The sequence below is a fragment of the Pseudorca crassidens genome, chromosome 7 (assembly GCF_039906515.1).
Source record: "Pseudorca crassidens isolate mPseCra1 chromosome 7, mPseCra1.hap1, whole genome shotgun sequence".
Classification (NCBI taxonomy): domain Eukaryota; kingdom Metazoa; phylum Chordata; class Mammalia; order Artiodactyla; family Delphinidae; genus Pseudorca; species Pseudorca crassidens.
This window is the reverse complement of record NC_090302.1, coordinates 3271224-3299146: the sequence shown is the minus strand read 5'-3', so window position 1 is coordinate 3299146 and position 27923 is coordinate 3271224. Positions and strand designations below refer to the sequence as shown.

General features: G+C 61.6%; 1 protein-coding gene across 3 annotated transcripts in view; it reads right to left on the bottom strand.

The window, feature by feature from the left end:
• Positions 1-27923, bottom strand: part of COL5A1 (collagen type V alpha 1 chain) — a 155072-nt gene that overhangs the window by 70194 nt on the left and 56955 nt on the right. For 2 of the 3 annotated variants that reach the window (XM_067742804.1, XM_067742803.1), the window contains exons 5-16: positions 17722-17853; positions 16393-16530; positions 15469-15720; positions 14306-14473; positions 14120-14173; positions 9250-9291; positions 8995-9057; positions 4362-4436; positions 3421-3513; positions 1862-1918; positions 960-1013; positions 570-623 (exon numbers count right to left, since the gene is read on the bottom strand). In XM_067742804.1, the coding sequence (XP_067598905.1) occupies positions 570-623; positions 960-1013; positions 1862-1918; positions 3421-3513; positions 4362-4436; positions 8995-9057; positions 9250-9291; positions 14120-14173; positions 14306-14473; positions 15469-15720; positions 16393-16530; positions 17722-17853 (1182 nt within the window). The remainder of the gene's footprint in view (positions 1-569; positions 624-959; positions 1014-1861; positions 1919-3420; positions 3514-4361; positions 4437-8994; positions 9058-9249; positions 9292-14119; positions 14174-14305; positions 14474-15468; positions 15721-16392; positions 16531-17721; positions 17854-27923) is intronic. The other variant, XM_067742805.1, reaches the window with a different exon arrangement.

Sequence of the window (27923 nt, the reverse complement as noted above, 5' to 3'; positions counted from 1 at the left end):
CACTAGTTAGAGCCTGACGTGGGTAAATGAGGATTTCCCGAGCTCAACTGGATGGTGTTCATCAATTTATATTAGGTTATAAACGCGCGCTCTCTGTCAGTAGCCACGGTCTCATGGAAGCAAAGCAGTTTCGTCCACTAAAATTACAACCCAAACAGAGAATCCAGGAGTCTAGGAGCACAGGTAAGGTGCGGGGGCCCGAGCAGCCGGCCGGCCATTTCCCCCAAACCAAAGCCATTTCTGGAGAAATGAGGCTGCCCCTGAAGAAAGGACCACTGATCATTTTGTCTTTTCCATACTTGCTCCCCAAGAGCCTGGGAAATTGCTTTAATTAAACATGTTTGTTAAACTACGTTCACATGCTCGGGACAGAGGCTGGGGGCAGGGGCGGGGCAGCTCGCTGCCCCCGTGGAACGGGACCCACCCAGCCTTGGACACAGACACGCCCTCTGAAGGGAGGGGAGCAGCTGGGCCAAGCCTAGCCGGCAAGATGCAGCGTGACCGGGGCAAACGCACCGCAGGCTCCCGCCCCATCCATGGCCCAGCCGCTGTCACTGAGAACTACTCACCCTTCTTCCAGGCTTTCCCGACGGGCCAGGTGGGCCCTGCAAACCCCGGGGACCCTGTCGCGAATCAGAGGACAAAGGTCAGTAGCGTGTCTGTTTCTCAGAGGGAAAAAGCAAAGCCTGGTCCCCGTGCTCGTCCACCTGGCCCGTGGCTACTGTCCCAGCTGCCAGCACGTGGGCAACAGCAGGACAGGGTGCGGGACCCACTGCCCTGAGGGCGGGGACCGAAAACAGCCAGCTCGGTCCCCTGCTGCTGACACCACTGCTGTCCTGCATCCAGCTTTGCATCAGGTGATGGCAACTCCCGCTACTTCCTTGACGAAATGCGGCATCGGGGGCACCGCCTTCCGGGGGGCGCCGCTTCAGACAGAGGAAGGTGAGGGGGGTACGTACCTGAGGCCCCATGTCTCCCGGCTCGCCCTTCAGACCTCCGCTCCCGGGAGGGCCCTGGGGAGACACGTCTGGTTAGGGGATGCCCGACAGGTACAGGCTGTAGGGGTGACTGGGGAAGGGTCGGGAAGCAGAAGGGACACAGGACTGGCCTGTGGGCAGGGCTCCCACAGAGCCCGGCCGGCTGCCTTGGACAGAACCCGAGGGACAAGCAGTCGCTTTTCCTCGTGTGCATCTCTTCCCAGGTTTGAGGGAAATCCTGGACAGTGGCGCGCACGAGGGCCACGAGCTCAGAACACGCTCGCTTCTCTCCAGGATGGATCTGACCACGGTCTGTCACAGCCCGTAGCCCAGGGCCGTGTGTGGACATCCTCGCCCACTGCAGGGCAAGACCCCCAGATGCTGGGAGGGCACCGACACAGACCTGGGGCCAGGGGCCAAGCCCACCCCACACGGGGAATGGGGATGGGGGCACCGTGCGCTTCAATCCTCCGGCTCCTTGCAAGCTTCAAGGGCCATGCACACCCCCAGGGGCCCCCTTCACTGCCCCGAGTGTGTCTGGCTGCCCGAGGCTCGTGCAGCAGGGGCCGGGCAGGGGGCTAGAATCGGGGTCTGCCCCACACTGAGGTGGTCTCGACTATAAAGAGGGATGGCAGCCTCAAAAGAAAGAGGCTTGGAGCCCCCGGGGTCACGAGGTAAAGTCGTAGCCAGTGCAAGTGTGAGGGCTTCCCAGCCCCCAGGGCACCACAGGCCCCGGCCGCCCAGGCCCCTCCTGCCCCAAGGTCCCAGTGACGTAAAGTGTGCTCTGACCTGGATAAGCTGGGAGCCTGATGGGCTGGGGGTGCAGCGGGAAGGGAAGGCACCCCATCCCCCAGGCTCCCCCAGGCTCCCCCATGACTACTTACCATGGGGCCGGGTCTCCCAGTAAGACCCATCGGGCCAGCCGGCCCCCTCAACGCCAGCTGAAAGGGAAAACGGGACACGCTGAGAAATGGCTGGTTTACCTGTACCGACAGGTGAGACGTGCCAGGTGGGAAGGGGGGCCGGTATCAGAGGCCAAGGACAGGAGCCTCTGGGGGCGGAGGTCACATGGACCCCCAGACCCACTTTCTCCGACCCTCTGGGCTCCCGGCAACAACCACAAACGGAGCGGCAGAGGTGGGGTGGGAGCCAGGTGGGTGCCCACTCCCCGCTTTGGGGATGGGCGCTCCACCCACCTGGCTGCTCAGAGCCTCTTGCTGACTGCCTCCGTCTCCCCAGCTGGCCTCGCACGGGCAGGGCCTGCCCTCAGCCCTGCACCCCGCAGAGGAAGCGTGAGAAGGAGCCCCGCTTCCGGGCTGGATTAGGGTTCCACGAGAGGCACTTCCAGCGACCGGGGAGGTATCGGGGAGCCCTCGTAGGGTGAACTAAGTCATGCCCAGGAGAGGCAGCCAGGGAGCCTCAGCCACCCAGGGCCCCACCTAGACACCTGCCCAGGTGGCTCCACGCCTCCCAGCTGCACCACACAGCTCAGCCTGCTTTCTTAGAGGGCTTCCTCCATGCCACTCTGAGACTGTTTCCCCTGCACGATGCCATTTTAATTTTGGAAGATTTTGTGTTATAAAATCTTCTTGGGAGCCCATCGCCCACTTGACTTCAGTCAAAACACACACATATTCGAAGGCCAGCCAGGCCGGCCCGTCAGTAAATCCGGTGGCAGGTGATGGGGTTTGCTACCCGCTGATTGTATCACACGACAATGTGTTCCGTAGCAATGACTCAGCACCCGCCGCCCTGTAATTCATTATCCACACGTTCTGATCGTTAGCATCTATCTGCTGCGCCAGAGCTCCGTAAATGTTACCAAACAAGGGACTACTTAGCAGCTTGCTGCAATGCCCCATTACGGGCACCCCACTGTCACCCACCCCGCCGGGGGCATCTGCTCTTATCACAGGCAGTCAGCGACCTGGAGCCTCGTCAGTGAAAAACACGATTCGCTAATCAGCTCACCTACCAAGAGCAGAGCAGTAATGGGGCAAGTGCTCCTCGGGACCCCCAGGCTGGGCCAGGGGCTCCGGGGCCCACGGGATCTCTCCCCGGGGCGTCGGGCTCGGCCCAGCCCATCACAGGGAGCCCCTGCCAGGAGTACATGGCGGGGGTCCCTCCACCCCCAGAGCCCAGGGGAGGGCAGCGGACGGCTGAAGCTGGGCGCACGGGGTCAGGAGGTGCCAGAGGGGCTCAGCAGCCGTCCTCATCCAGGAACCTGGACCCCCGGTGTGGGCAAGGAACCCTAAGAAACCTCCCCCACCTTTCCTGGTGCTCACCCGGGTCCCCCAAATGCACAGGGATGACGACCCCCGCAGGCTCCTGACTCGGACACGCACACCCAAGCTGGCCAGAGGCGCTTCCCCTCCAAGCTGGGCCCCGAGCCCCATGGGGCCGGGCTCTGCCCCCCAGCCCCCCGGCCCCAGGCCCCACTCACCCGGGCCTGCTGGAGGATGGCTTGAGCTTGGGACTCCTGGGCCGACACCATGGGTCCTTTGGAGCCCGCATCGCCGCCCCCTCCGAACCGGAACTGTAAGTGTAAGACTGGGGTCACCAAGGGCACACCGACGTGGTGCCCACTCTGGACCCCAGGGCTGAGGCGGTGCCCGTCGGCCTCCCTGGCAACAGCAGAGCCTTGGAGAGTCCGGATGGGCAGCTTCCAGCCCCAGTCCCCATCTCGGTCACGCCACCCGACTCTGCCGGCACAGAGCTGCTCCAGCCCCGCCGGCCAATTTCAGCCCTGGGGCCGCCCGGAGAGCCTCCCTGCAGCGGGAAGCCCCTTCTGGCACCTGCGGCATCTCACCTGAGACCCCACGGCCCCGATTTATTTAAAGGAAGAGCCCAGGGCCCAGTGCAAACCCCGCACTGGGGCCCAGCAGGGAGGCGACAGGTCCACGCAGGGTCTCTCGAGCTGCACCCAGTCTCCCGGGCACACGGGCTCACGGAGAAACTGACATGGGCTCCATCATGCTCGCCCTCCCAGCCTGGGCTCCCCGTGAGGACCCGCAAAGTCACGAGCAGGCCAAGTTCAAGGAGGGGCCGGCTGGCACGGGGGTCCGAGTGGAGAGGGCAGGTGTGTGGTGACAGAAGCAGACACCACACAGCTTCCCGCAGAGCTGGACTCCGTTCCCTTAGGAGGGGCCAGCCCTGGACGCCGGCAGAGGTGGAGCCCTTGACCCTGGTGTCCACCGTGCCGTGTCAGCAGAACAGCCCCAAGGGGTCTGTATCTACAAGACAGTCGGCCCAGGTTGGAGCTAGTCTTCGGCCCGGTGACCGACCCCCCTCGGAAACAGCCCAGGGCCCCACACCCCCGCCGCACCTGGGGCCCCGAGCCCACCCACACGGCCGCCACCCCCCAGCCCTCACAAGGACACTCACAGGCAGCATGAGCATGGTTCCAGGAGGGCCGGGCAGCCCGTCAGCCCCAGGAAGGCCTGGGCGTCCAGGGGGACCCTGTGGACAGAAGGGCCAGGAGAGTGGGTCAGCACACAGGGTGGAGCTGGGCTGGGACGAGGTGACGGGCAGAGTCAGAAACGCAGGACCCCGGGAAAGGGATGTGCACACCCCAAGCCCAGAGGAGGGGGCTTCGCTGTGGACTGAGGACAGGATCCAGAGGAATGAGAGACACAAAGGCTGGAGCCTGCCATGGGGGCGGGGCGTGGAGGGCAGAGGCCACACCGCGGGAGGTGCTGGGCCTTCCACGACCACAGGAGTAACGCCAGGAACGTCCCTGCCAGGTGTCCCACCTGGGGGGGCAGCCCAAGGACACCTGCGCTGGCTGCTCAGAGGGCAGCTTGAAACAATCGTCAGCCGAGCTTTGCCAAGCACTGAGGTCTGTAACTCAGACTTTGTCCCCTGAGCCAAAAGATGGGGCTGCATCACAGCCGCCTTCCCACCCTTCAGGACACTGAACGCAGGCAATGACGGGGCCCACTCTGTCCACGGCCTGTGAGACACGGGACATGCTCCAGCCACCAGGCCCAAGGCGAAGTAAGAAAAGTCTCCTGGCCTTTGTGTGTCCTCTGATCGGTGGCCTAAGCTGGTCAAACGGAAATGTTTCAAAGCACTGGCACCGCAGGGCTGGCCACACGCAGACCAGGTAAAGCAACAGGCTCCCCTTCCACGGTTAACAGAGGGTTTTCCTGAGGCCGTCCTGGCGTCACTCTGGCACGGAGAGGAGGGGACAGAGAGCTCAGACCCTCTGCAAGTGGCTGTAGGCCCAGGCCCCAGGCTGAACCCAGGAGCCCGGGGCTCAGGACCAGCTGCAAAGCCGAGCTGCTTCCCATAATAAAAGCAGCAGGGTCGGGGAGGAGCTGCAAAGACCAGGGGAGTCTTTATGCTGAGATATTTTTGCTTTTGCTCTTAGAAAGACCCAGAAAAGGAGAGGAACACGCACCAATCCTCAGGTCCTCAGTATCAGTGGTTTGCTTTTTTTTCAGGTCGGCTCCTGTGCAATTACAGCTTGGGAGAGGCCAGAGAAGTTCTCGGGGGTCAGCGCCTGCTCTGGATCTGAAACCCAGCTACACCTGCGGCCGGGGCCAGAGCCCTGGGGGAAGGGGGCACCATGCACGCTCCCACCCCACCAGGAGCCTCAGCTGGCCCTGCAGCAGGAGGGGGCCGGGAAGTCCCAGCGGAGCTCACTGAGGTCTTCTGAGCCCGGGAAGCCCGACAGGCCTGGAGGGAGGCGCTGAGGTGTTCCTATCGATACTTTCAGCCTTGTCCCAGCTCAAAAGGTACCCCCACCCAACGTGCTCCCTAATACGAAAAAGGGTCTTTCTGGCTTCTAGGGGGTTCAAGAGGTTAACAAGACGACTCAGGCGGCCCTGGCTCAATCCTAGTGATGCCTCATTGACAGCACCGCAGGGGGGACGACCAGGCCACAGAGAGGACGTGGCCCCAACACACCCAGGGGAGGCCCGTGTTACTGTGGCTTGCGGCCAGGACATCACAGAGATACCTGGCTGTGTGGAACAGGTGAGTAACCAGGTGTCCCAGGTTGGATGGCGCCACAAAAGATGTCCTGGGCACACAGGGGCACTGGAAGGCGGAGCCGCCTGTCCTGCCCCCAGAAGGCAGGAGATGGTCGGACAACCTTGCCTTGTGGGCATCAGCGGTCACTCACCACGGCCTTTGCGAAGCTAAAAGCTTCCTATGGGCCTCAGTGGACTCTGCCTCTCAGCTAAGTTGCAGGGACCCAGCCTGTGACCATCCCCCTGGCCCTGAGTGTACATCCAGCCAGCCGCAGGGGGAGGCGGTGACACAGCTGGGCATTGTCCCAGCGGGCCCTGGGGATTAATGCAGGCACCTGTGAATCACGCTTTCCGTGGGTGTAATAACGGGGGTTCTTACAAGCCTTTTAAAGGACAGAAAAGACCCTCAAGCAAAATCCCGAAAGGATGTCCAACCCTTGAAACCTAAAGAGGTGGGAGGGAGGGGTTGAGGTCTCAACAACCGGGAGAAGGGGCTGGAGAAGCCGTGCCCATGGCAGCGTCATTACTGGGCTGTGTGGACATGATATAGAGTCATTGACCCTGCTGCTCCCTGGCCCCGAGGCTATCAAGTGCATCCCGATTCTGCAGGGAGGGAGGCACCCCCCGCAGAAAAGGGCCACTCAGACGAGTCTGCATAAACAGACCTTACTGAAACAAGCCTTATCTTCCATTAGTTTCCCCTATGTATTTCGCAGTCACTTCTCCGTAGTTTATTGCTTTCTGTTAAAATGGTACATAAGTTCCCAAGTCTAACCACTTCTCTGGGTTTCTTCTTCTTTTTCATGAAGCCTCATGTAAAATTAAAAATATGAATAAACTCATTTGCCTCTTCTCCTGTTAATGTCTTTGGTCAGCTTAATTTGCAGGTTCCACTGACAAAACCTAAGAGGGTAAAGTTCTTTCCTCTCCTACACGGGAATTCCGAGGTCATGCTGCCAGCAAGTGGCACTGCAGGATCCTGACTCTGCATCCAATGTTCTTTCACAGCTAATCAGCAGACAAGCAGGAGATCTGGGCATTGCGAGGACGCTGAGCCGTGAGCAGGGACAGTTCCTGGACAAGCTGGTTAGGCGGGGCCCGGCGGGCGAGCAGTGCTCAGCTCCTGGCATCAGCCCCTCTCCCTGGGAAGAGCCCTGGTAAGGTCAATGGGCCGCAGGTTTCCCTCCAATTCCAGGGACAGCGGGCTCTAGAGCAGGTGATTCCTCTGCCTCCCTAACCCCAGCCCCCTTCTCCTGGACCCTAACTTGAACTTAAGAGAGACCAGCTCCAAAAGCACCGGGATTCCACCGTCAGGTGCCGTGGCTCTTCCAACTCTCAGGTCTCAGCACACAAAGCACCGGCAGGGTCGCTGCCTCTGGCCCTGACCCAGGTTCAGTCCAGAGGCAGGGACCAAGCGGGGAGGAGTGTCCCTCTGGTTCGTGAGCATTTAGACCCTCAGTGCTAGACCAGTGCCCAGCACTGTGGACACTCAGTGAATATCTGTGCTGGACGGACAGACGGACAGACAGTTGGAGCAACACTGAGGCTGACGGGAGATGTCAGTCAGTATCTGTGGCCCCTGTGGACGGCGACCTTCCCTACGTCTAAGAGAGAAGACGTCTGTTACGGCAGGCCGCCTCTCTCACTGACGTCTGGACTCAGTCGCACCCCTGGGTCCATCTGAGGATGGCTCTGTGGGGGGACACGGCTGTCACCCCTCCATCCACTCCCAGACCTTTGGAGTGAGCTGGGTTAGAGACTGCAGCCCCTGGGGCAGAACTTGACTGGCGTGGGTTCAGGGGTGGGGAGAGGACAGGCCCCTCACCTGCTTGTCTGGAATTTCAACTGTGGCAGAGGCAGGAGCGGCATGGGAAGTATGGGAAGGCCAAGCAGGTCACAGGCCAGCCACGGAGCAAGGCCCACCTACTCCGCCCCCAAAGCCACTGGCCACAGGGAGGCAACATGGCGGAGAATCCTGTTTGGTGCCCAGTCTGGCCCGGCTGCCCTCAGAGGTCACGCAGCCACCTGCTTTGCCTGTGGGCATTTCCTCACGTCACCGAGCATCACCCCAGAGCCCCCAGCACCTGACAGCCAAACGCCCCCTCGGAAGCAGACCCCAGCCGCCTTTCCTCAGGACCAGACCCAGGCACCGTCCACCCCAAAACCGTGAGGTCTTTGCTCTGGGCAGTGTGCCAGGCGCTGGGGATAAAGGTCTGTTAGGATGCACACACGCCCCCAGTGTCTCTCATCTACAACTACACCCAATTATAGCTCTCAGTCTGACTGTGCTCACATCGATATTCATTAGACCAGCAGGAAAAACAAAAAGAAAAAAACATCAAGCTGGTCGAGAACCCACAGGGCAGCAGTACCCCCAAATGCCCACTAGGGGGCGGAACGAAATTGCCGCGAACTGGGCTCAGCCTGCATCTCTCCGGCAGCCACCCAGGGCGACCCGGGGATGGTACCTTTGACCAGGGAGACCACAGGATGTGTCCCTTTGGTCAGGGTGACCCCAGGATGGTCCCTTTGGCTAGGGTGACCCCAAGATGGTCTCTCTGACCCAGAGCAAGTTTTCTGTGTCTGTTGCTAGATTTCCAACAAGGAAGCTGGAGCGAGGGGGTCTTAAGGCCAATGAAGTCCGCGTATTGAGAGAGGATGATTCGGACCCTGTGGGATACCCAGGCAGCACCAGAGCTCTTTGGCCACTGCAGCTGTTGTTACTGCTACCCTAATGCAGGGCCGCCACTGTGAGCGGCCCCTGGAACCCGCCGGGGGACCCACAGCCCAGCTGAGGCTCACTCTTGCAGGGGTCTCCTGCCTCCAGCTCAGGGCCAGGCAACAGTCGGCCCCCTAAACATCTGAAGAGAGTGGGCGCGCTAAGGGGTGGCGTGAGATGCGAGGGGACAGGGCAATCTGGGGAAGGACGTCAGTGTACGGCAGTCACCCACACAGGTGAGGGCAAGGCTGCTCCCCGAGCAGGGAGGACGCCTGGACGAGGCCACAGAGCCCGTGATCCGAGGGGACTGAGCCGCCCTTACCCTTTCTCCAGGGTCACCCACTTGGCCAGTGGGACCCATCGTTCCTGGAGGTCCTGGGAGACCCTAGAATTAAAAGTAAAATCAGGCAGAGTTAAAGATGCAGCCACAGGGCGGTTCCCGCCTTGCCAGGAGAGGGTTCGAGAAAGTGCCGGTCCCACGGCGTTTACCCCTCTTTTCCATCTGGGAGCTTTAAGGGGTCTCCCTCCACCCCTGAGTGCCTCCCACAAGTCACGGGAAATAAAGTGGGACACTCACCGCGGGGCCTTCGGGGCCGGGTGGCCCCTCCAGGAGCATGCCCTGGAAGAGACAGGGGGAGCGTCTGAGACCCCAGGACCCCTTCCCTCCATCCCCAGACCCCGAGTGCGCCCGGCCCCTAGCAGACCCCGGTCCTGAGGAAGCCCTCCACGCTGGGTGGGCCAGAGGGCCACCGTCTCGGGCCTCTGGGTCTGCACCCTCCGTCCTGGGAGGGGTCCCAAGCAGCAGCCTCTGGAAGGGGGGCCACGGCGACCGTCCTTTGAGCGTTTCCAAGGCAGCCACAAGCCAGACAGCAACCAACAGGTTTCCCTCAAGAACCGCTTCCAGAGGAGAGAGGAGGAACCCGGACGCCCCGGCCACACCTCTGCCTTCCTGTGCCCAGGGGGCAGCGCCCAGGCAGGCCCCGGTGACGGCGGCCTGAGGGAGCAGTGGACCCCAGGGCCAGGGCCCAGGGAGGGTGGAGAGACGACCAGCCGGTGGCTTCCGGGAGGACAGGAGGATAGGGCACCACAGCTGAGGTCCCCGCCTAGAGAACCGTTAGGCCCAACCGCTAGAGCGGCCATGCTGGGGTCTCCAGCCCCCTCCTCCCTCCACCTGGGCACTCAGCTGCCCTCCTCCTCTAGCCCCTCACCCGGCTGAGCCGAGGTTCATGCTGCCTCAGGCCCCTGGGCCTCACTGACTTTCCCCCCAAATAGGGACAAGGCCTCCTGCCCCCTGTCAGCCTGGGCCCTAGAGTCGGCACGGGCAACGGAGGGGAGAGCAGGCTTCAGGTCTCTGCGGACACAGCTCCCGGCCCGGGGTCTCCTGCTCCCGGGCCTCGGCTTCAGCTACCTTCCCAGCGCGGGCCTCCTCTCTACCCCTGTCCGGTCAACACCAAGGTGAGCGTCCTCTGTGTTCCATGCCCACCGCCCCAGCGTCCTCTGTGTTCCATGCCCACTTCAGGAGTCAGAGGCAACGCATGGCCTTCCAGGGAGGGAAGGACCTCTGGCCCCTGCGAGGGTCTGCATGCTGAGAACACCGTGGTGGATCGTTTCTGGGGGTCCTGGGGCCCGGTGGGTTCCGTCCGGCCCGGCTGGGCAGGCTTCAGACTCACGCGGGGCGCCTGGCTGCCGTGGACCCCTCCTCCCAATGAATTCCTGTGACGGCTGAGACAGCGGTGAGAGGGCTGGACATACTTGGCCCCCCGTGGCAGACCTGCCTCCTGTTTCCCAGGAACAAAGCAGGCTCGGGTCGCTTCTCTCTGGGGCTGATCAATGCTATTGTGCCCTGGGCTTTTCTTTGAAAGTGAACAGTTCTCTTGTGACACCTAGAATTGCCTCCTAGGAGTAAGAGGGTGTGCCCAGGACAGGCACCAGGTCAGCAAAGGTGTCAGACACCCCCCAGCGGGGGGCACCCAGGCCAGGGGCTGCAGGTCCCCTCCAAGCCCCTCATCCTCCCGACTAGGGCTCCCCAGTCGCTGGGAGGATGCACCCGGTGTTTACACAGATGTGCACTCAGAGAAACGTTTGTACACGAGATGTACACAGAGAGTTCATCCAAACGGCCTCATCAGTCCCACTCTCCTGTCTCCTCCTCTGACAAAGGCAGCTGAGGAAGCTCAGAACTGAGCTAGGCTTAAGAGAGAAATCCTTGGCTGCCACGGACCCTGCAGGACCGCAGCTGTCCTCCCGGACACACACCCGCTGTTCTCAGGGAGTGCGGGCCACGTGGGTGGGCTCTCACGGGAGGATCACCGCAGGTCGGCCCGGCAAGGGCCGGAGGCCGCTGGATGGACGAGCCCAGAAGAGGGGTGCCGGCGCTCTCCCAGGTACAGTGAAGGGATGGACCCCTGACCACCGGCCCGAAGAGAAGTGCTCCCAAGACACGGGAGGCCATGGCCTTCCTTCAATGGCCCCGCTCCACACCCCACCGGGGTGGAAGGTCTCAGCCTCAGCTGAGAACTCGAAACCATCCTTAGCGGGGGTCCATTCATCTGCTACACAGCACAGACCGAGGAAACCTCCCTTAAGCCCCAGTGGAAGGCAGACATGCCTGTTACGGGCCTTCGCCAGATGATACAGGACGTTGAATCTGGAGATGCCTGGCTCCCTGAGGTCCCAGGGCAGCCAGGAGCACCAGATCTGACTGGCCTGAATCCGCTCGGCTGAGGGACTCCTGTCCTGTCGAGGAGCCGCTGGTGTCGCTGACCCACGACACAGGGTACCAGGTCTGCCCCTGTGTACCCGGGATGGATGGATGCAAAGAGAAGGAGCTGGTTCCCAGAGCCCCATGGACAGTCAGCCACGCTCCCCAGAAGGAGGTCGCTGGGGCAGGCTGGGGAGAGGAAACGGCCACCCAACCTTCACGGGCCGTGACGCCTGCGCGGCCGAGGCAAGACCACGTCGGCCGTGGTCCAGGACTCGGCCATCTGTTTATAGGGAGCTAAGACTTTGAGGACATCTGGTGATGCTCCGGGTTGAGAAATTCCAACAGTTTCCATGATGTCTCCAGGGAGACCGGCCTCGGTCCCTCGGACACTCCGAACAGGCTGGGGGCTGGGCGGGAGCAAACGCTGGAGCCAGAGGGGAGGGCATCCTTCCCTAACTTTATCCAGATGACTCATTTCTCCCCGAACAAAGATGAAATGCATTTGCTGGAGACATGCTATCTGTGTTGGGCCGCTTCTATTTGCTCAGCCTGTTCCCCCGGCCCACCCTCGCCGGTGGAGCCTGGTGGATCCTGGCCACTGGACGCCCCGGCCCACCCTCGCTGGTGGAGCCTGGTAGAGCCTGGCCACTGGACGCCTCATCCACTCTCACCCGCCTCCACCTGGACCTGGGACGCTATGGCTCTCACACAGGGGCAGCCCGGTCTGAGGGATATGTGAAAAGGAAGCTTGTCCTGACTGAGGTGCCGGCCAGGCCTTCCCAGAGCCAGGACCAAACCCAGGACTCCACAGAGCCTGGCCCCCGCCTGCCCGAGGGTTCTCCTCTTCCCAGGCAAGATGCCCCTTTCACCAAAGCGATGGGGACACCACGGAAGGCACCCGAGTCGGCGGCAAGTCCACCGGGGACCAAAGCCATCTGGACCGTGGTCTGCACACAGCTGGACCACAGGGAAGTCACACTGGGTGTGGTCCACCTTCTGGCACAGCCCCTCAAGGGCTGGCGCGGGTCCCCGGCAGCCTGTGTCTTGAGGCGGCACCACTGGCCGCACTGCTCTTCCCTGAGGGTCGCCTTCCTCCGAGTCTGGACTTGGTGTGAGGGGTTTACATGTCGCCGAGCAAGGAGCCGCCTGGTGCTGGTGTCCCCCTTCGGCCCCTCTGCCCACTTCCTCTGCATCCCCATCTTCCGGCCCCAGACAAGCCCTGACTCCCTTGGACCCTTGGGGAGCACCGGGAAAGGAATGTTCTCAGCCCGAGAACAGGTGTGTGTGCCCAGCGGCCACAGCCCAGTGGGAGCGGAGGCGCCCATCCCTGGGACATGCCCTGGGGGGCGGGGCAGGAGGCACAGAGCAGGACAGTCATCTAGTCCCCCCGTCCTGATGCCCCAGCCACGGGCTTCAGGTGCCTCTAAGGGGGATGAGGTTCCAAAAGAACCTTCCCAGTCCCACGGGAGGATGGGGGTCACCTCAGTCCTCCGTCCCGGAAGTCCCACGGGAGGATGGGGGTCCCTCAGTCCTCCGTCCCCACAGGAGGATGGGGGTCACCTCAGTCCTCCGTCCTGGAAGTCCCACGGGAGGATAGGGGTCCCTCAGTCCTCCGTCCCGGAAGTCCCACGGGAGGATGGGGGTCCCTCAGTCCTCCGTCCCGGAAGTCCCACGGGAGGATGGGGGTCCCTCAGTCCTCCGTCCCGGAAGTCTCAAGATCGGAAGCGTCCTGGAGCCTCCACGTGGGGCAACCGAGTCCTGGCAGTAGAGGAAGCTGGAGCCTGGCCCCAGCCTCGTGAGCCGTCGAGTGCAGGACACTGGCCTCCTCCCTCTGGCTCTTGGAGGACGTGGCAGGGGTGGACCTTGGCAGCCAGCCCCTCCCCACTCTTAGAGCTGCTTCCCAGCCCATGATGCCACACCCACCACGTGCAGCTGCAGGGCACCCCTCCCCCACCCGGCTGATCACCTGGCACCTTGCCCGCCCCGACTCAGCGCCTGGACCTCGGCAGCCCAAAGGCCACAGGGTGGACCCTGGTGCTCCCCGGCCAGGCACGGCTCCCTGAGGGCAGAGGACATGCCAACGCAGAGTGGGGCCCCTGCCGACACCCACCGCCCCACGAGGTGCACGTGGGACCCTCTTCCCTCTGATCCCAAGGTTAAGACGTTCTCAACAGTCATTTTGTTTAACTCGCCCCCAGCCCAGCACAGTGAAGTTTCACTCAGTGGGAGTTTCAGGGCAGAGCTGTTTTATTAAATCCCCTCGGCGTGGCTGACAGCCAGGCTTCCCTGTTCCACCAGCTGCAGCCACATGCCTGCACAGCCTGCGTGGAGAGCTGGGTCCGTGGCTAACTCTCCCTGCTCCAGACCGGCGGCCACACTCAGCCTGCTAACCCCCTCTGCCCTCCAGGGGAGCTCCCTCCTTCCCAGAAGCCGAGTCTTTTAACAAGGAGAAATCGACACACAGTGGTGTGCCCGGATCCTAAGCGTGCGGCACAAAGGGTCCTGACCCATTCGAATCCCAGGCGGCCGCCACCTCATTCGAGGTCCAGAACCTTACCCCCGCCCAGGCGCTTTTCCAAGCAGCGTGTGGCATCCACGAGGTCACGCAGCTCCTCGTGGTAGCCCCAGGCATAGAGGCGCAGGGGTCCCACAGGTCCAGCCACATCCTACTTAACCCACCACGTGCCCCCAGCTTCGACCCACCACCCCGCCGTTTCGGGGCGACAATAAGAAAGTGTCTTACTGGCTCGACGATGGCAGGTTCTCCCTTTTGACCTTTCTCGCCCCGTGGTCCGATCTGAGGTTTGTAAGATGCAGAGAGAGGAGAGGGAGAACAGAAAGAAGGTACAGATTACACCAAATCCATACGGCTGGTGAAGCAGGGGGTCCCCCGCAAGGGCCCGGGGAGGCACCCTCCCTAGCCACTCACCCCTTCGTAGATGGTGTCCTGGTTGGCGGGCATGCCCGGCCCGATCTCCGACGGGGAGATGGTGGGGTCGTAGTAAGGGTCGTAGTAGTTCTCGTCCAGGTTCCTGATGGTTTCTTCTGTGAACTCTCCCTCCAAGTCGTCCATCCCCTCCTCCGGAGGCGGATCCGGCTGAGAGGGAAGGCGGCAGGGTCACCCAGAGGAACGGACACGCACAGGCCCCCAGCCCCCGGACTCCAAGCACCGTGGCATTCCGAGGTCACAGAACACAGGTAGCCTGGGGTTTCACTTGTTGGGAGTCATCGTCTCCCTCTCACGACGGGGAGACTCACCCCAAAGCCCCCGAGACCCCGTGGCAAATCAGGGCTGCAGAAGGACGGGCACGTGGCCCCAGGCTGCACCGTGTACTTGGGGAACCTGGGGCCGCCAGGGGCTCCACCCAAGGCCCAGGGTCTCGGGGTAACAAGCTCCTAATCCCATGCCCGCTGCCAGAGGGGTCTGGACCCATCAGAACCCCGTGTGTCTGCTCTGTGGCCATCAAGAATTCAGCATCACATGATGGTTGTGTTTAAGCACTCCCTATGGACCATGGGCTGAGCTCAACTCCTCTCCAGTCTGAAGACGTGGCAACAGCCCCAAGAGGCAGGGAACACTGGTGCCAGGTTGTAAATGAGATCACTGATTTTGAGAGAGGGGATATCACTTTCCAAGGCCACTGGCAGAGACTTCAAGTCAGGTCGGCCTGATGGGAAAGCCCATGGTCCTACCGGGCCTCATGTCTGGTCTGCTTGTCCAGACCCCCAGCTCATGTACCTGTCTGGCCTGCCCTCACCCGGGCCCCAGACAGGAACACTGTCTGTGAACACGCATGTCCTCATCCGTCACCGCCGAACCCCAAGAGACCCGGAGGGCGGGGCTCATTCCACCCATTTTGCTGATGAAAAACTGACAACACTGAGATGCACCAGCAAGGCAGTGACGGCAAACTCACCGGGCATCCTCGGCCATCACTTAGAACGGCCTGGCTGCAAAGGGCTGCAGGGCCAGTTGTGGTGGGCAGGGGGAGGGCAGCTGCCCCAGGACAGCGAAGTGAGGAGTAGAGAAGGAAGAGCCCGGGGTCCAGCCCCCTCCCCTGGACCAAGCCCACTCGCTGGGAAGGCAATTACGTTAGAGGCATTGGAGGTGAGGACCGTGCTGGTGGGAACTTCGGCCCGGGCGCCCTGGTCGGGGGACCGGTCGGGGCTCTCGTCGGGGCTCTCGATGCCTTCACCATAGCTGAAGTCCTCGTAAGGGGGTGGGGTGTAGTAGTCCTCGCTGGGCACGTACTCGTAGTCCCCGATGCCGGGGTCCTCCTCCTTCCCGGCCCCCTCGCTGGTGTCGGGCACCGGAGGGGCTTCCGTGGGGGGCTGGGTCAGCTCCTGGGAGCCGGGCAGAGACACGCAGCGTTAGGGGTGCGGCCGGCGCAGCGAGGACCGGGTCGGAGCTTTCCTCTGCGGCTTGAGAGGGAGGCTGGCCCATCAACCAACCGGCCCCTATGGATCGGGGCGCAGAGGTTCCCTCAGGCCGGGGGAGACCAGCCCGCGGAAGTGCTGTGCACGGCTAAACCCCGCGGTCATGCACTTGGACAGGGTGAACTATATCTCAAATTTTTTTTAAGAAGTAAGAGAACAGAGAATTCCCTGGGGGTCCAGTGGTTAGGACTCTGCGCTCTCACTGCCGAGGGCACCTGTTCAATCCCTGGTCGGGGAACTAAGATCCCACAAGCCACGTGGTGACCAAAGAAAAAAAAGTAAGAGAACATTCCAGACTCTTAGAGCCTTATGGGCCAGTGTCCCGGACACCCGTTGGGGAGGGGACTGGATTCCATCACATCCATGTCCCCTGGTGTCCCCCGCACCACGGAAGGCCCTCTGCCCCACACTCCCCGTGAGGAGAAAGCACATACAGTCCCTGGTCCCCCGTTTTCCTGCCAAGCCCCGCCCACCGCCCCTGCTCTCCACGCATCTCCAAACGGCCCCCATGTTCGCCACGGCGCCCCCGGCCCCCCCGCCAACCACGGCCTCCAGGGACCAGCAGCCGCCCGGCCAGACCTCGGCCACCTCTGTGGTCTCTCGAGCTGCTTCCACTGGTGTCTTGGTGGGGGTGGGCTCCTTGCCCAGGTCGTCCGTGTCCTCATAGTAGGGGTACTCGTAGTAATAGGTGTCTCCTTCACCCTCTCCTTCCGGGTACTGAGAGCAAATAGGGCCACGTGAGGAGGGTGCGGGCTCCCCACCCCGAGATACCAGCCCGCCATCTCCCTCCCTCGTGGGCTCAACTGGGAAGATCGGACCCCCAAAAGTCGTGCCCAGCTCCAGGCACCAACCCCGTGGGCCCTGAAAGGAGTCTTCCCCCTCCATCCCCTGGGGGAGCAGAGCCAGCCCCACGAGGAGTCCAGGGAAGGAAACGGGGACCCCCGGTGGCCTTCAAAGAGAGATGAGCCCTAAAAGGTCCAAACGTTCTGACCCTTTGGCACCCACCCAAACCGAGGGCCCCCCCGACCTTCACCGAAGGCCCAGGCCTCACGGGAGGGACTTCACAGCGACAGAGACGGTCTCACCCTCAGACCCATTTCTGTGTCGGGCATGGGGAGGGTGAGGCGTGGCCAGGAGGCCTCGGCTGCAGCAAGCCAGCTGGGGGCACTGCCAACCCCGTTCTCGGGGTGGGAAAGACATGCCTAGCCCAGGACTCCACAGCTTCATGGGGTCCCCCCCTCCTTCTCTTCCGACTGCTCGTGAAAGAAGGGAAGCTCACAGAAAAAATAGAGAGCAGGACTGAATTTTACTTAAAAGAAACAGGAGTCCACCCTGCGCAGGGGATGGGAGAGGATTCTCATTTGGAAACGGTACAAAGAACTGCAAATCCAACTAACGGAGGTGCTGCTGGGGCGTGAGGGCGGGTGGATGGGAAAGGCTGACCCACTGACACGCGGGTCACGGCCAGAGGACAGTGGTGTTGGACACGCTCCTGAAACTCTCGGGCCGAGGCTGCCCCTCAGAGTAGCTGCCGCCCTAGGGGTCAGAGGGGACCATCATCCGCTCCGACAGCCCTGAGCCCCTCCTGCCTGGCCAGCTCCAGACGGCCCGCCGGGGGCACCTGTGGCGTTTCCGCTCACGGCACCCCACCCAGGTGTTGGTCCAGGGGGCGCATGGCTCTCTTCCCCCAGAAACTTGGGTGAAAGATTCTTTACCAACGTCCTTTTTGACTCCATTGCTTTGGGAGCACAGAACCCTTCGTAAAGTGAGTCAGGAGTCCACCTTGCCCCGGGGATCAATTATAGTCTCACCCAGTGCGTTTGCTTCAAACGGGAGTCCCACAGCTTCTGTGTCCCTCCACGCCCAGCACCCCGAGACGGTCTGCCCACGGCTCCCACCAGGACTCACATATTCATCGGGATTGGGGTCCTGAGACTGGGGCTTGTCGGGGACCGCAGTGTCACAGTCAGGGCTGTAGTGCTCACAGTAGTCGTAAGCTGCCCGGTGGTCCGAGACGAAGAGCAGCTGCTGGATGTCTCCCTGGAAGAGGACGAAAAGCCTGAACAGGCAGCACAGAGGGCACCCACGTGGGGACCCAGGAGAACTGCCTGATGCCTGAGAGCTTGTCCTCGGGGCCAGGCCTCCTCTGGGGGAGCTGCTACCTCCAAGAGCCATCCAACCGACCCGGCCATCCAGGCATTACTGATCCATCCACCCACCCACCCATCCACCCAGGCACCCATCCATCCAGTCATCTACCCACCCATCCATCCACCTACCCACCCATCCAGCCAGCCACCCATCCATCCACCCATCCATCCACCCACCCACCCATCCACCTATCCACCCATCCATACACCTATCTACCCATCCATCTGCCCATGAATCCATCCATCCACCCACCCATCCATCCATCCACCCACCCATCCATCCACCCAGCCACCCATCCATCCAGTCATCTACCCACCCATCCATCCACCTACCCACCCACCCATCCATCCACCCATCCATCCACCCATCCATCCATCCACCCACCCATCCATCTACCCATCCATGCACCCATCTACCCACCCGCCCACCCACCCATCCATCCATCCATCCATCCACCTATCCATGCACCTATCCATGCACCTATCCACCGACCCACACATCCATCCACCCATCCCCCACCCATCCATCCATCCATCCACACATCCATCCATCCACCATCCACCACTCATCCATCCACCCGCCCATCTACCCACCCACCCATCCGTGCACGGACCATCCATCCTCTCCGTCCATCCATCCACTCATTCAATAGTCATTACTGAGCACCTACTAAGTGCGAGCTACTGCACCACACGTGGCGGATGCACGCACGGCCCAGAACCACTGCCTAGGGGTGCCCACACCCTGCCTAACACCTTGGGCTTGCCCTGTGCCCAACGGGTAAGACCCCATCACACCCGGACCGCGTATTCATCAGATTTCCATCGATTCCTGTGCCAGTCCCACTGCCCCCTTCTGACCAGAAGCCTGAGGCTGCCCCTGCTGCTGAGCCTCTGCTCTGCCAGGATCCAGCCAAAGGCTCGCAGCACTCCTGAAGGGCGGGGCCACGGGCGGAGCAAGAACGCGGCGCCCATCTGCACATGTCAGAACCACAGGCCCAGGCAAGGAAGCCGCACCCTCCCTGCTGGTCATTTGGTGAAGGTGCGCGAGGCCCTTCTCTGTGCCAGACCCCAGGAGGAGAGAGAGGCGGGCCCCCAGGCAGGGGCCAGATGTGGCCTCTCATCGCTGGACCATGGCAGGGCGGGGGTGATGTGTCACCCAAAGTCACTAAGCGTGGGTCCACGGATGGCCTCTGGGATCTGTGAAGCAAGGTGCCGGCCGTGCGCACAGCTCTGGGGACAGGACCCTCGCTCTCCGTGGCTTCCCAAAGGCTCTATGGGTAACCCGACCTAGAGACGGGGTGACAGTCCTGGAGTCCAGCAAAGGCCCATTCCTACCCGATCCCTGAGGCACAGTTCCAAATACGCGGCCCCCCAACCCGGGTTTGAAACCGCCCCCTGACGAGCGAGGACTCAGAACTACCCCCAGCAGCCCGTCTCCACGCAGGGGGCTCGGAGGGGTGGAGCGTGGCCCCCCCACCCCGACGTCCAGCACTGTCTCCGGAACACAGACGGACCCTCACCGTCAGTGTCACCGACCACAGCCTGGCCGCAGGCCGCCGGGGCTCAGTCTGCAGCCCCTCTGCCTTCCTGCCAGTGGGAGGAGTGGGCATGCAGGGTGAGCAGCCTGTGGGGCTGTCACGGGGGCAGAGCAGGAGAGGGGCGCCCCCCACCCGGCACCCACCCCCTCGCTCAGCCACCCCTTCTCTCTCCCTTTGGATGTCAGAGGCTCCCGGCCCACGTTTTAAACTCTCCAGCACACAGGAACCATACAACAGGCCCAGTGAATCAAAACCACACGTTTTTATTGAACAACATGACTTCTAGTTCAAATTTCATCCAATTCAAATAAAGTATTTCTCCCTACGGACTGGCAGCTTGACATCTGAATATACGCTCTCCAAATGCGGTTACTGGAAAAAAGAACAGGCTCGGGGCATTTGGGGGGCAGCTGTGACCCCGGGCAGGGGGTGCGGCCCTCGAAGGAGCCGCCAGCACACTCATCACAGTGGCCCGGCGGAGGGCCTGCCTCCCCGGAAGGCCCAGGTCCCCGGGTGGCGGCCGCGGCCGGTGCATCTCTGTGTCCCTGTATCACAAGGTGTCCGGCCCAGTGCCAGGCCTCGCAGGCCCCGCACGGGGCGACGAGCAAAGCCAAGGGCGCGGCATCCACTCCCACAAACAGGCCCAGCCGGAGCGGAGGTGCTTCCCAGCACTCAGCCCAGGCTCCGGAATGTGCCTGCCGACCCGGCCCTCGGGCAGGCCTGCTTCCCCGCCTGCCCACCCGTGCCCCAGGCTGCAGCAGTGACCACGTGGTTCGTCGAGGGCCCTGCCGGCAGAAGGCCCCCTTCGTCTCCAGCACCCACCCTCCCCTGCAAGTGCCCACACGTGTTGAAAATCATTCTTCCCGCCAAATCCTCAAGTGGGTTTTCACACCAAAACAACATGCCTGTTTGTTCTGTGGGCGTGTCCCTCAGAGGGCAGGGGTCTACTGTCCCCCACCCACTATGGAGAAGGGGAAACTGAGGCATGGCTGCGAAGCCCCCCAGAAGCTCTGCACCCGGATCCTCACCCAGAGCTCCCTCCAGCCCTCCCCCGACCTCTTCCCGCACACAGGGAGGGGCTCACATCCCCGGGCACCCCATCGGGGCCAGGAGCTTTGGGGCAGGACCCTGGGGTGACAGATGTGGCACTGGCTCTGCCTCTAGGCTCCCAGACGGAGCAGGTGGCTCCCCTGCTCCCAAACCACCCAGGGGCGTCACCTCCCGAGGGCAGGGCAGGGTGGGGAGGGGGCTTCAGGACGCTGCCCCCAGCCCCCAGCAGCAGACCCCACTGAGGGCTGGGAGGCAAAGCTGCGGGTCAGGGAACAGCGGTCAAACCCACCTTGCACGAGCCAAGGAGACACCTCCCCGGCCTCACGGGAAACACCAGGGCTGCGTGAAGCGAGGGAGGACCTCGGCCTCCCTCGGGAGTTCTGACCAGAGGCAGGATGGTTCCTGGACCCCAAAGCACTGATGGGGTACTGGGGGCACAGGGGGACGCTGGGCGGCCCTGGATGAGGTGTCCTGGGGCCCTGAAAGCCATGACCTTGACACCTCATGAATACCCTGAGGCCTCCAGGGCAGAGGGAAGTCCTGTCTCCCCCCGCCCCACACCAGCGGGGGCTCCCGAGGAACCCGGGCCCCTCAGACACTGCCCTAAAGGGCTCGGGGGCAGGGCCTGGGATCGGGGATCCCTAAGGCTCTGGTCATGGTGGGGGCAGCCAGGTCCTAGAGCGGCCCCTTACGTCTTCAGACAAGCTCTGATCTTACATTTGGGTCAAAGGCAGCCGCTGCTCTGCACCCCGAGAGTACCCCTCCTTCCATCCCCCGTGAGGCCTCAGGAACTCCTCTGCCCCTTCTGCGGCATCCGATCAGAGCCAACCAATTTCTCTCTGCAGCAAGGGGGCATGTGGGCGACTGTCCTGGTGGCCGGCGACCCCAGACAGGACGCAGCCCCTGGGCTCCCCATTTAGCCAAAGGAAACCTGGGGCTCCCCTGCCCTCCTCCACCCTCGGGTGGTCCAGGAGAAGGGCTCTGCCAGAAGTTTGGAAAATCAAAATAGAGCCTCTGCCGTCGAGGGAGGCTGGGAGCCAGAACTGGAATTATTCGAGTCTGCGCTTCAGGCTGGGGACATGGAACACCTCGCGTGCCCCTCCCAGAGACCCCGTCTCCCGCTGTGCTTTGTCTCATTGAGACCAGAGGCAACTCAGAATCCTTCTCAACACAGGGCTTCCGGCAGCACCACCCGGCGACTTGGAGACGTCGTGCCCCCCGGCTGCCCTAAGGGGTGCATGTTGCCCTTCAGACGTGCAATGAGTGATCACAGCTTTATGACTGCGTCTTGAGACCATTTTCACGATGCCTCGGGGGATGGGAAACCAAGCTCCAAACTCCAGACCCGGAGGCCCGTCACGGAGCCCCTGCCCTGGTGCGGCCTTCACAGCGGCTGCTGGTGGGAGATGCCGGAGCCCAGCTGCAGCCCCTCGGAGCCCAGGGAGCACCAGCGGGAAGGTCCCCACTCGCCGAGCCGCCCCGCCCTCGCTGACCTCCCGGGACGTCCTGCCTCCCGCCTCCGGCCCCTCGCAGGTCCCTTGGGACGTGGGGACCTGGAGCTTGGCCTGGCCAGGGCTTCTCAAAAAGGGTTCCGTAGAGGGGCCTGGGTCCTAGCAGGTTGTACACATCAGGCCGCCCCAGAGGGATGTTAGTTAGGAAAGGGTTTACGGGCTTCCTCAGAAAGTCAAAATCCTTCATATAGTAAAACCGTCTCATTTTACAGATGGAACCTGAGGTCAGCAGGGGTGGGTCCTGCCAGCCTCAACAGCAGCTCAGCCCCAAGGGCTCCGAGTCCGGGGAACTGTGACGCCGTGACGGGGGTCCAAAGTCTGCCTGGCCACTGCTGGGTGCCCCCCACAAATCCCTCCTGAGCCTCACTGCAACCGCCACTTTACAGATGGGGAAACGGAGGCCGTGGGGTGGAAGAACTTTCCAGAACCAGGAAGGTCCCACTGTGTATCTCCTTACCCCACAGCATCCGTGCTGTCTTACACTTGACCAGGGCCTTGGTCCCCTCATCCATGATGCAGCGAGCGCTCACCGAGGGTCCCCACTGTGCTATCTCTGCTCCCCGAAATCCCCACCGTGATACGGATGAGGCCGTGACCCCCCTGCACGGTTGCCAGCCCAGGCGCACTTCTCCCCACCGCTTTCGCCCCACCCTGCCCGGAGCCTTGCCCTCTGAGCCCCGCAGAGCCTGGAGCAGTGGGTGTGCACCCTGCATGGGGAGCTGCTGACTGACTGCCACCCACCCTGCCCCTCCCACAGCCTACAAGCCCCCCGACAGCAGCATTTCTCACTGCGACCTGCAGGGGCACGTACCCCGCTCCAGCCCCTGACGGCGGGCCTCCTGGCTCCCACGGGCGACAGGACCCACGAGTCACATACGGCCCAGCCCAGAGCGGGCAGCAGAACTACGGAGGGTGCCGGGGGGGGCACCAGGCGGCTGGGGCTCCGTCTCCTCCTTCAGCAGCAGCCCAGGGCCCGGGGCTGCACGTGCCCACCCCGCCCCACCTGCCACCCGACGGGATGGCTTTCCGGGCACCCACTGCCCGCCGCAAGCCTCTGCCTTTCCCCATTCCAGCCCACCACCCCCCAGCCCCTCCAAGAGGAAGCTGGACCTCGTTTCCTCCCTCTCATCCCCATGTCACAGATGCACCCACTAGGCTCGGCGGGGGGGGTCACTCTCACGAGGGCACGGAATGGGGGCTCCCTGGAGCCGACTTCTATGTCCCGCACACACATCTACCAGAGCTTCCAGCTCCCATAAACGACACCGTCACCTCGTCCAGGCAGCCCTCTGTGGGGCACGTCCCCGCCCCACCCGCCCCACCCGCCCCGTGGGTGCTCCTGACACCAGACTCCACATCTCCAACGCAGGCCACGCCCTGCAATCGCTCAGGTTACCTCTAAAAGCCGAGCCCCAGACTCGGCGCCCCGAGCAGCCTGCCCTGCGGTGGCCCACGTCACCTGCCCAGAGAAGCAGGCGCACTGCTTTCACTGCATCCCTCGCTCCGACGATGCCCAGGGCGTTCTCGATTGACGTGCCTTATCTCTGCCTCCACCAGGTCAGTAAAGCTCTACAGACCCCCTAGAAGCTTCTGCACCAGCCCGGCGGTCACCACGGCCATCCCACTCCCCACACGGCCCTGACGCCCGGTGGCCAGCGGCTGTCCCTCTTCCTGCAGAGGACAGGCCGGGCGGCCCGCGAGGCGCCAGCCATCGGGACACACAGGACACAGGTGTCCCTGGCTGAGCCGGGCCTTCTGCTGAGGGAACCAGTCCTGCCTTTTCCCATAATGAGATTTTACCCAAGCTGCGCTCCTGCTGAGGAAACTGCAAAGTGTTCGTTGGAGAGCTTTGCAACCCTAAGGGCTGTGGACTCAGAAAACACCTTTGCCCAGATGAGGGAGGCCCTCGCCCCTGCTTCCCGGCCTGGAGCGTCTGTGCCGCTGCTCTCTCCAGTGACGCGCCCGGCTTTTCATTTCCTCTCTCCAGTGCTATTTAATCTTGCATCCCTCCTTCCAACAAACAGCCATGGGTCCCCCGGGGAAGCCAGCCCTGCAGGGACTGCCCCGCACCACGGGCCCCTCCCTGTCCAACCCGAACCGGCCCCGAGGGGCTCCCACTGCGCACTTGGCTCTTCCCGTGGTTTTAGCCAGAGCGCTTCACCCTCGTAAATGGAGACACACGGTCTTTTGAGAGGACGGACGGACGGATACTTCTTGTCCCAGGTTGGGGTAGGAGCGCGCAGTCTACGGAGCAAAAACAAGAAGGAAGCATCGACCTTCGGCTGCCAGGGGTCTGGTCACAAATCTGCCCCCGGTGAGGACAGCCCCGTCTGAGTCCACTTGCCAGCAAGTGACACAGAGCAGGCACACGTGTGCACAGAGCACCAGGGACACGCAGGCACACATGGTCACTTGTTCACCCTGCAAAGCTTCCCTTCCCCGGGGGAGCCTGGTGGGTCTGAAACTGGGACCAGCCTGGCGGACACAGGGCAGGGGGCTTCTATGAGGCACCTTCCTGATGTCCCAGGAGAGTTCGCACATGAAAGCCCTCCCGAGTCCCCCTTCCTGTTCAAGCTCTCACGGCCCAAACAGGTCACACTTCACATCTTGTTGTGACATTTTTCATCAAAAGTCACACAATGGGGCTTCCCTGGTGGCGCAGGGGTTGAGAGTCTGCCTGTCGATGCAGGGAACACGGGTTCGTGCCCCGGTCCGGGAGGATCCCACATGCCGCGGAGCGGCTGGGCCCGTGAGCCATGGCCGCTGAGCCTGCGCATCCGGAGCTTGTGCTCCGCAGCGGGAGAGGCCACAACAGTGAGAGGCCTGCGTACCGCAAAAAAAAAAAAAAAAAAAAAGTCACACAATGGAAAGGGAAGGACCCAAGCCAGGGGGGTCTAAGTCACTTTTTCTATGATTTTCGCAGCACCCACAGCGTGAGAAAGAGTCAAGCACCATTCAGGTGAGTGAGTGAGTGAGTGAGCGAGCGAGCGTTAAAGAAAGATCTCCACGCGGGTGGAAGCCACTTCCTGCTGCCCCCCGGGTCCCGCCTCCATGGTCCATGTCTGTGGCCTTCCCCCCACTATGTGGCCACCACTGGTCCCAGCCCAATTCTCACCTGCGCCACCCACCCCTGGTGTCTCCTCACACCTGCACTGGTGCAGGCGGTGTGCACCACACCTGAGTCTCCACCAAGGGGCCGGGGGCAGGGATGGTGGGGGGATGGTCAAGTCCCAGCCTCATCAGACCTGAAACTAGCCACAGTGACTAAAGGGTCACCTTAGTGAACTCAGAAAGTGGACACCTCATCCCCAGACCAAGGGACAGGGCAGCAGAGCCAGCGGCAGGGACCAGGCTGGCTCACGGGCCCACCGGACTCTATAAAGGGCATGGGTCTCACATCCTTTCCCCACTGGCTACGCGGCCCTAGATATTTCACTCCAGACATTTAGGTGAGCAGCCCAGCCTAGGCAGCACGTGAGGGAAGCTGTCCCGTCCTTCCCCCACCCCAGACTTTCAGAGCAGCAAGCCTGTAGGCACTGGACTGACCACGCAGCACAGGGACACATCTGTCGTGATAAGCTCCACAGAGGAAGGAGCACGACTCTGGGCACCACCACAGGAAGGGGTGAGGCAGTGACACAGGTGGCCTGGGTGCAGGATTCCGCCCCTTGCAGGCTGTGGGGCCTTAAGCACATCACTGAAGCTTCCCAGGCCTCTGAGTGTGCATTTGCAAAGGAGAACGAGATCTACCTCACTAAGGACTAAGCATGACGGTACACACAGCGTGCTCGGCGGGCCTGGCACCCGGTGAGGCCCAGACAAAGTGGCAACTGCCATCCCTGCCATCACCACCACCATCACCACCACCATCACCATCATCATAATTACCACCATCACCACCTTCACCATCAACATCATCATAATCACCACCATCACCACCATCACCACCACCATCACCACCACCATCACCACCATCTTCATCATCATTACCATCCTATCACCACCACCACTACCACCACGACCATCACCACCATCATCATTACCATCCTATCACCACCATCACCATCATCATCACCATCATCACCACCACAACCACCACCACCATCACCACCTTCATTACCATCACCAACACCATCATCACCATCACCACCACCATCATCACCACCTTCACCATCAACATCATCATAATCACCACCATCACCATCACCACCATCATCATCATTACCATCATCACCACCACGACCATCACCACCATCATTACTATCACCAACACCATCATTACCATCACCACCATCACCCTCATCACAAATATCACCCTCACCATCACCACCACCATCACCATCATCATCACCATCACCCTCATCACAAATATCATCACCCTCACCATCACCATCATCACCACATCACCATCACAACCATCACCACCATCATCACCACCATCACCATCACCACCATCATCACCACCACCACCATCACCACCATTATCGCCACCACCATCACCACCGTCATCACCATCACAAACATCACCACCACCACCATCATCATCATCACCACCATCACCACTATTACCACCATCACTCCCATCCCCATCATTAACATCACTACCATCACCATCACTATCATTGTCATCATCATGACCACCACCATCACCACCAGCATCACCATCACTATTATCATCACCATCACCACCACCATCACCATCATCACCACCATCACCATCAACATCATAATCACCACCATCACCACACCATTACCACCACCATCACCACCATCACCATCACCACCACCATCATCACCACCATCTTCATCATCATTACCATCCTATCACCACCACCACCACCACCACCACCACCATCACCACCATCATCATCACCACCATCATCATCACCACCATCACCACTATTACCACCATCACCCCATCCCCATCATCAACATCACTACCATCACCACCACCATCATCACCATCATTACTATTATCATCACCATCACCACGAGGACCACCACTGACCACCATCACCAACACTAACATCACCAACATTATCATCACCACCATCACCACCACCATAACCACCATTACCATTCCCACTCCCATCCCAGCACCACTACCATTGCTGTCATCATCACCAACAACATCACCATCATCATTACCATCACCACCAACACCACCACCTCCACCACGACCACCATGACCGCCATCACCACCATCACCATCAGCCCTGGATCTCTGACAAAGGCTCACTACCCTCTCCCTCTGAAGGCAGTCAGCTCTGATTATTCATTCTTTCACCCTTTCAACCAGCATTTTTAGCACCCCTATGATAAGCTTACTGACACCAAGACAAATAAATCAGTGCCCTTGACTGCAAGTCTCAAGCTCTCACTGGTTCCTCAGGAGGCGCCCAGGTGACCTCCTCTGCCTGGCAAGGTCAAGGAAGGCATCCTGAGGCAGTGGCCTCAGAGCTGGGCCCTGGTGGAGGAGGTGGATGCTGCAGGTTCATACGTGTGAACGCCCTGTTCCGTGGTCCTCACTTGGCCACTGCCTCACCCCACACCCCTGGACGAGACGCTCTACCTCAGGCACCAGCGCCGTCTCCATCCTGCCGCCCCACTCTAGGCGCAGACCTCAGGTCTTATTCAGCCTCCGCTGCGCACGTCCAGCCCCTCGATCATCCCACCCTCTGTTCCGAACGCATCACACCCATGGTCGCTAATGGGCTTGCCACGCACAGACCCCTGCACCTCCTCCACGGGAGTGTCCTACACCCGCATCTCCCCATCCCGCACCTGCCAGCTGCTTGTTTTGAACCCAAGTGCAGAAATTCACAGTCACCTTCACTGAATTTCACTTCCTTGGTTCT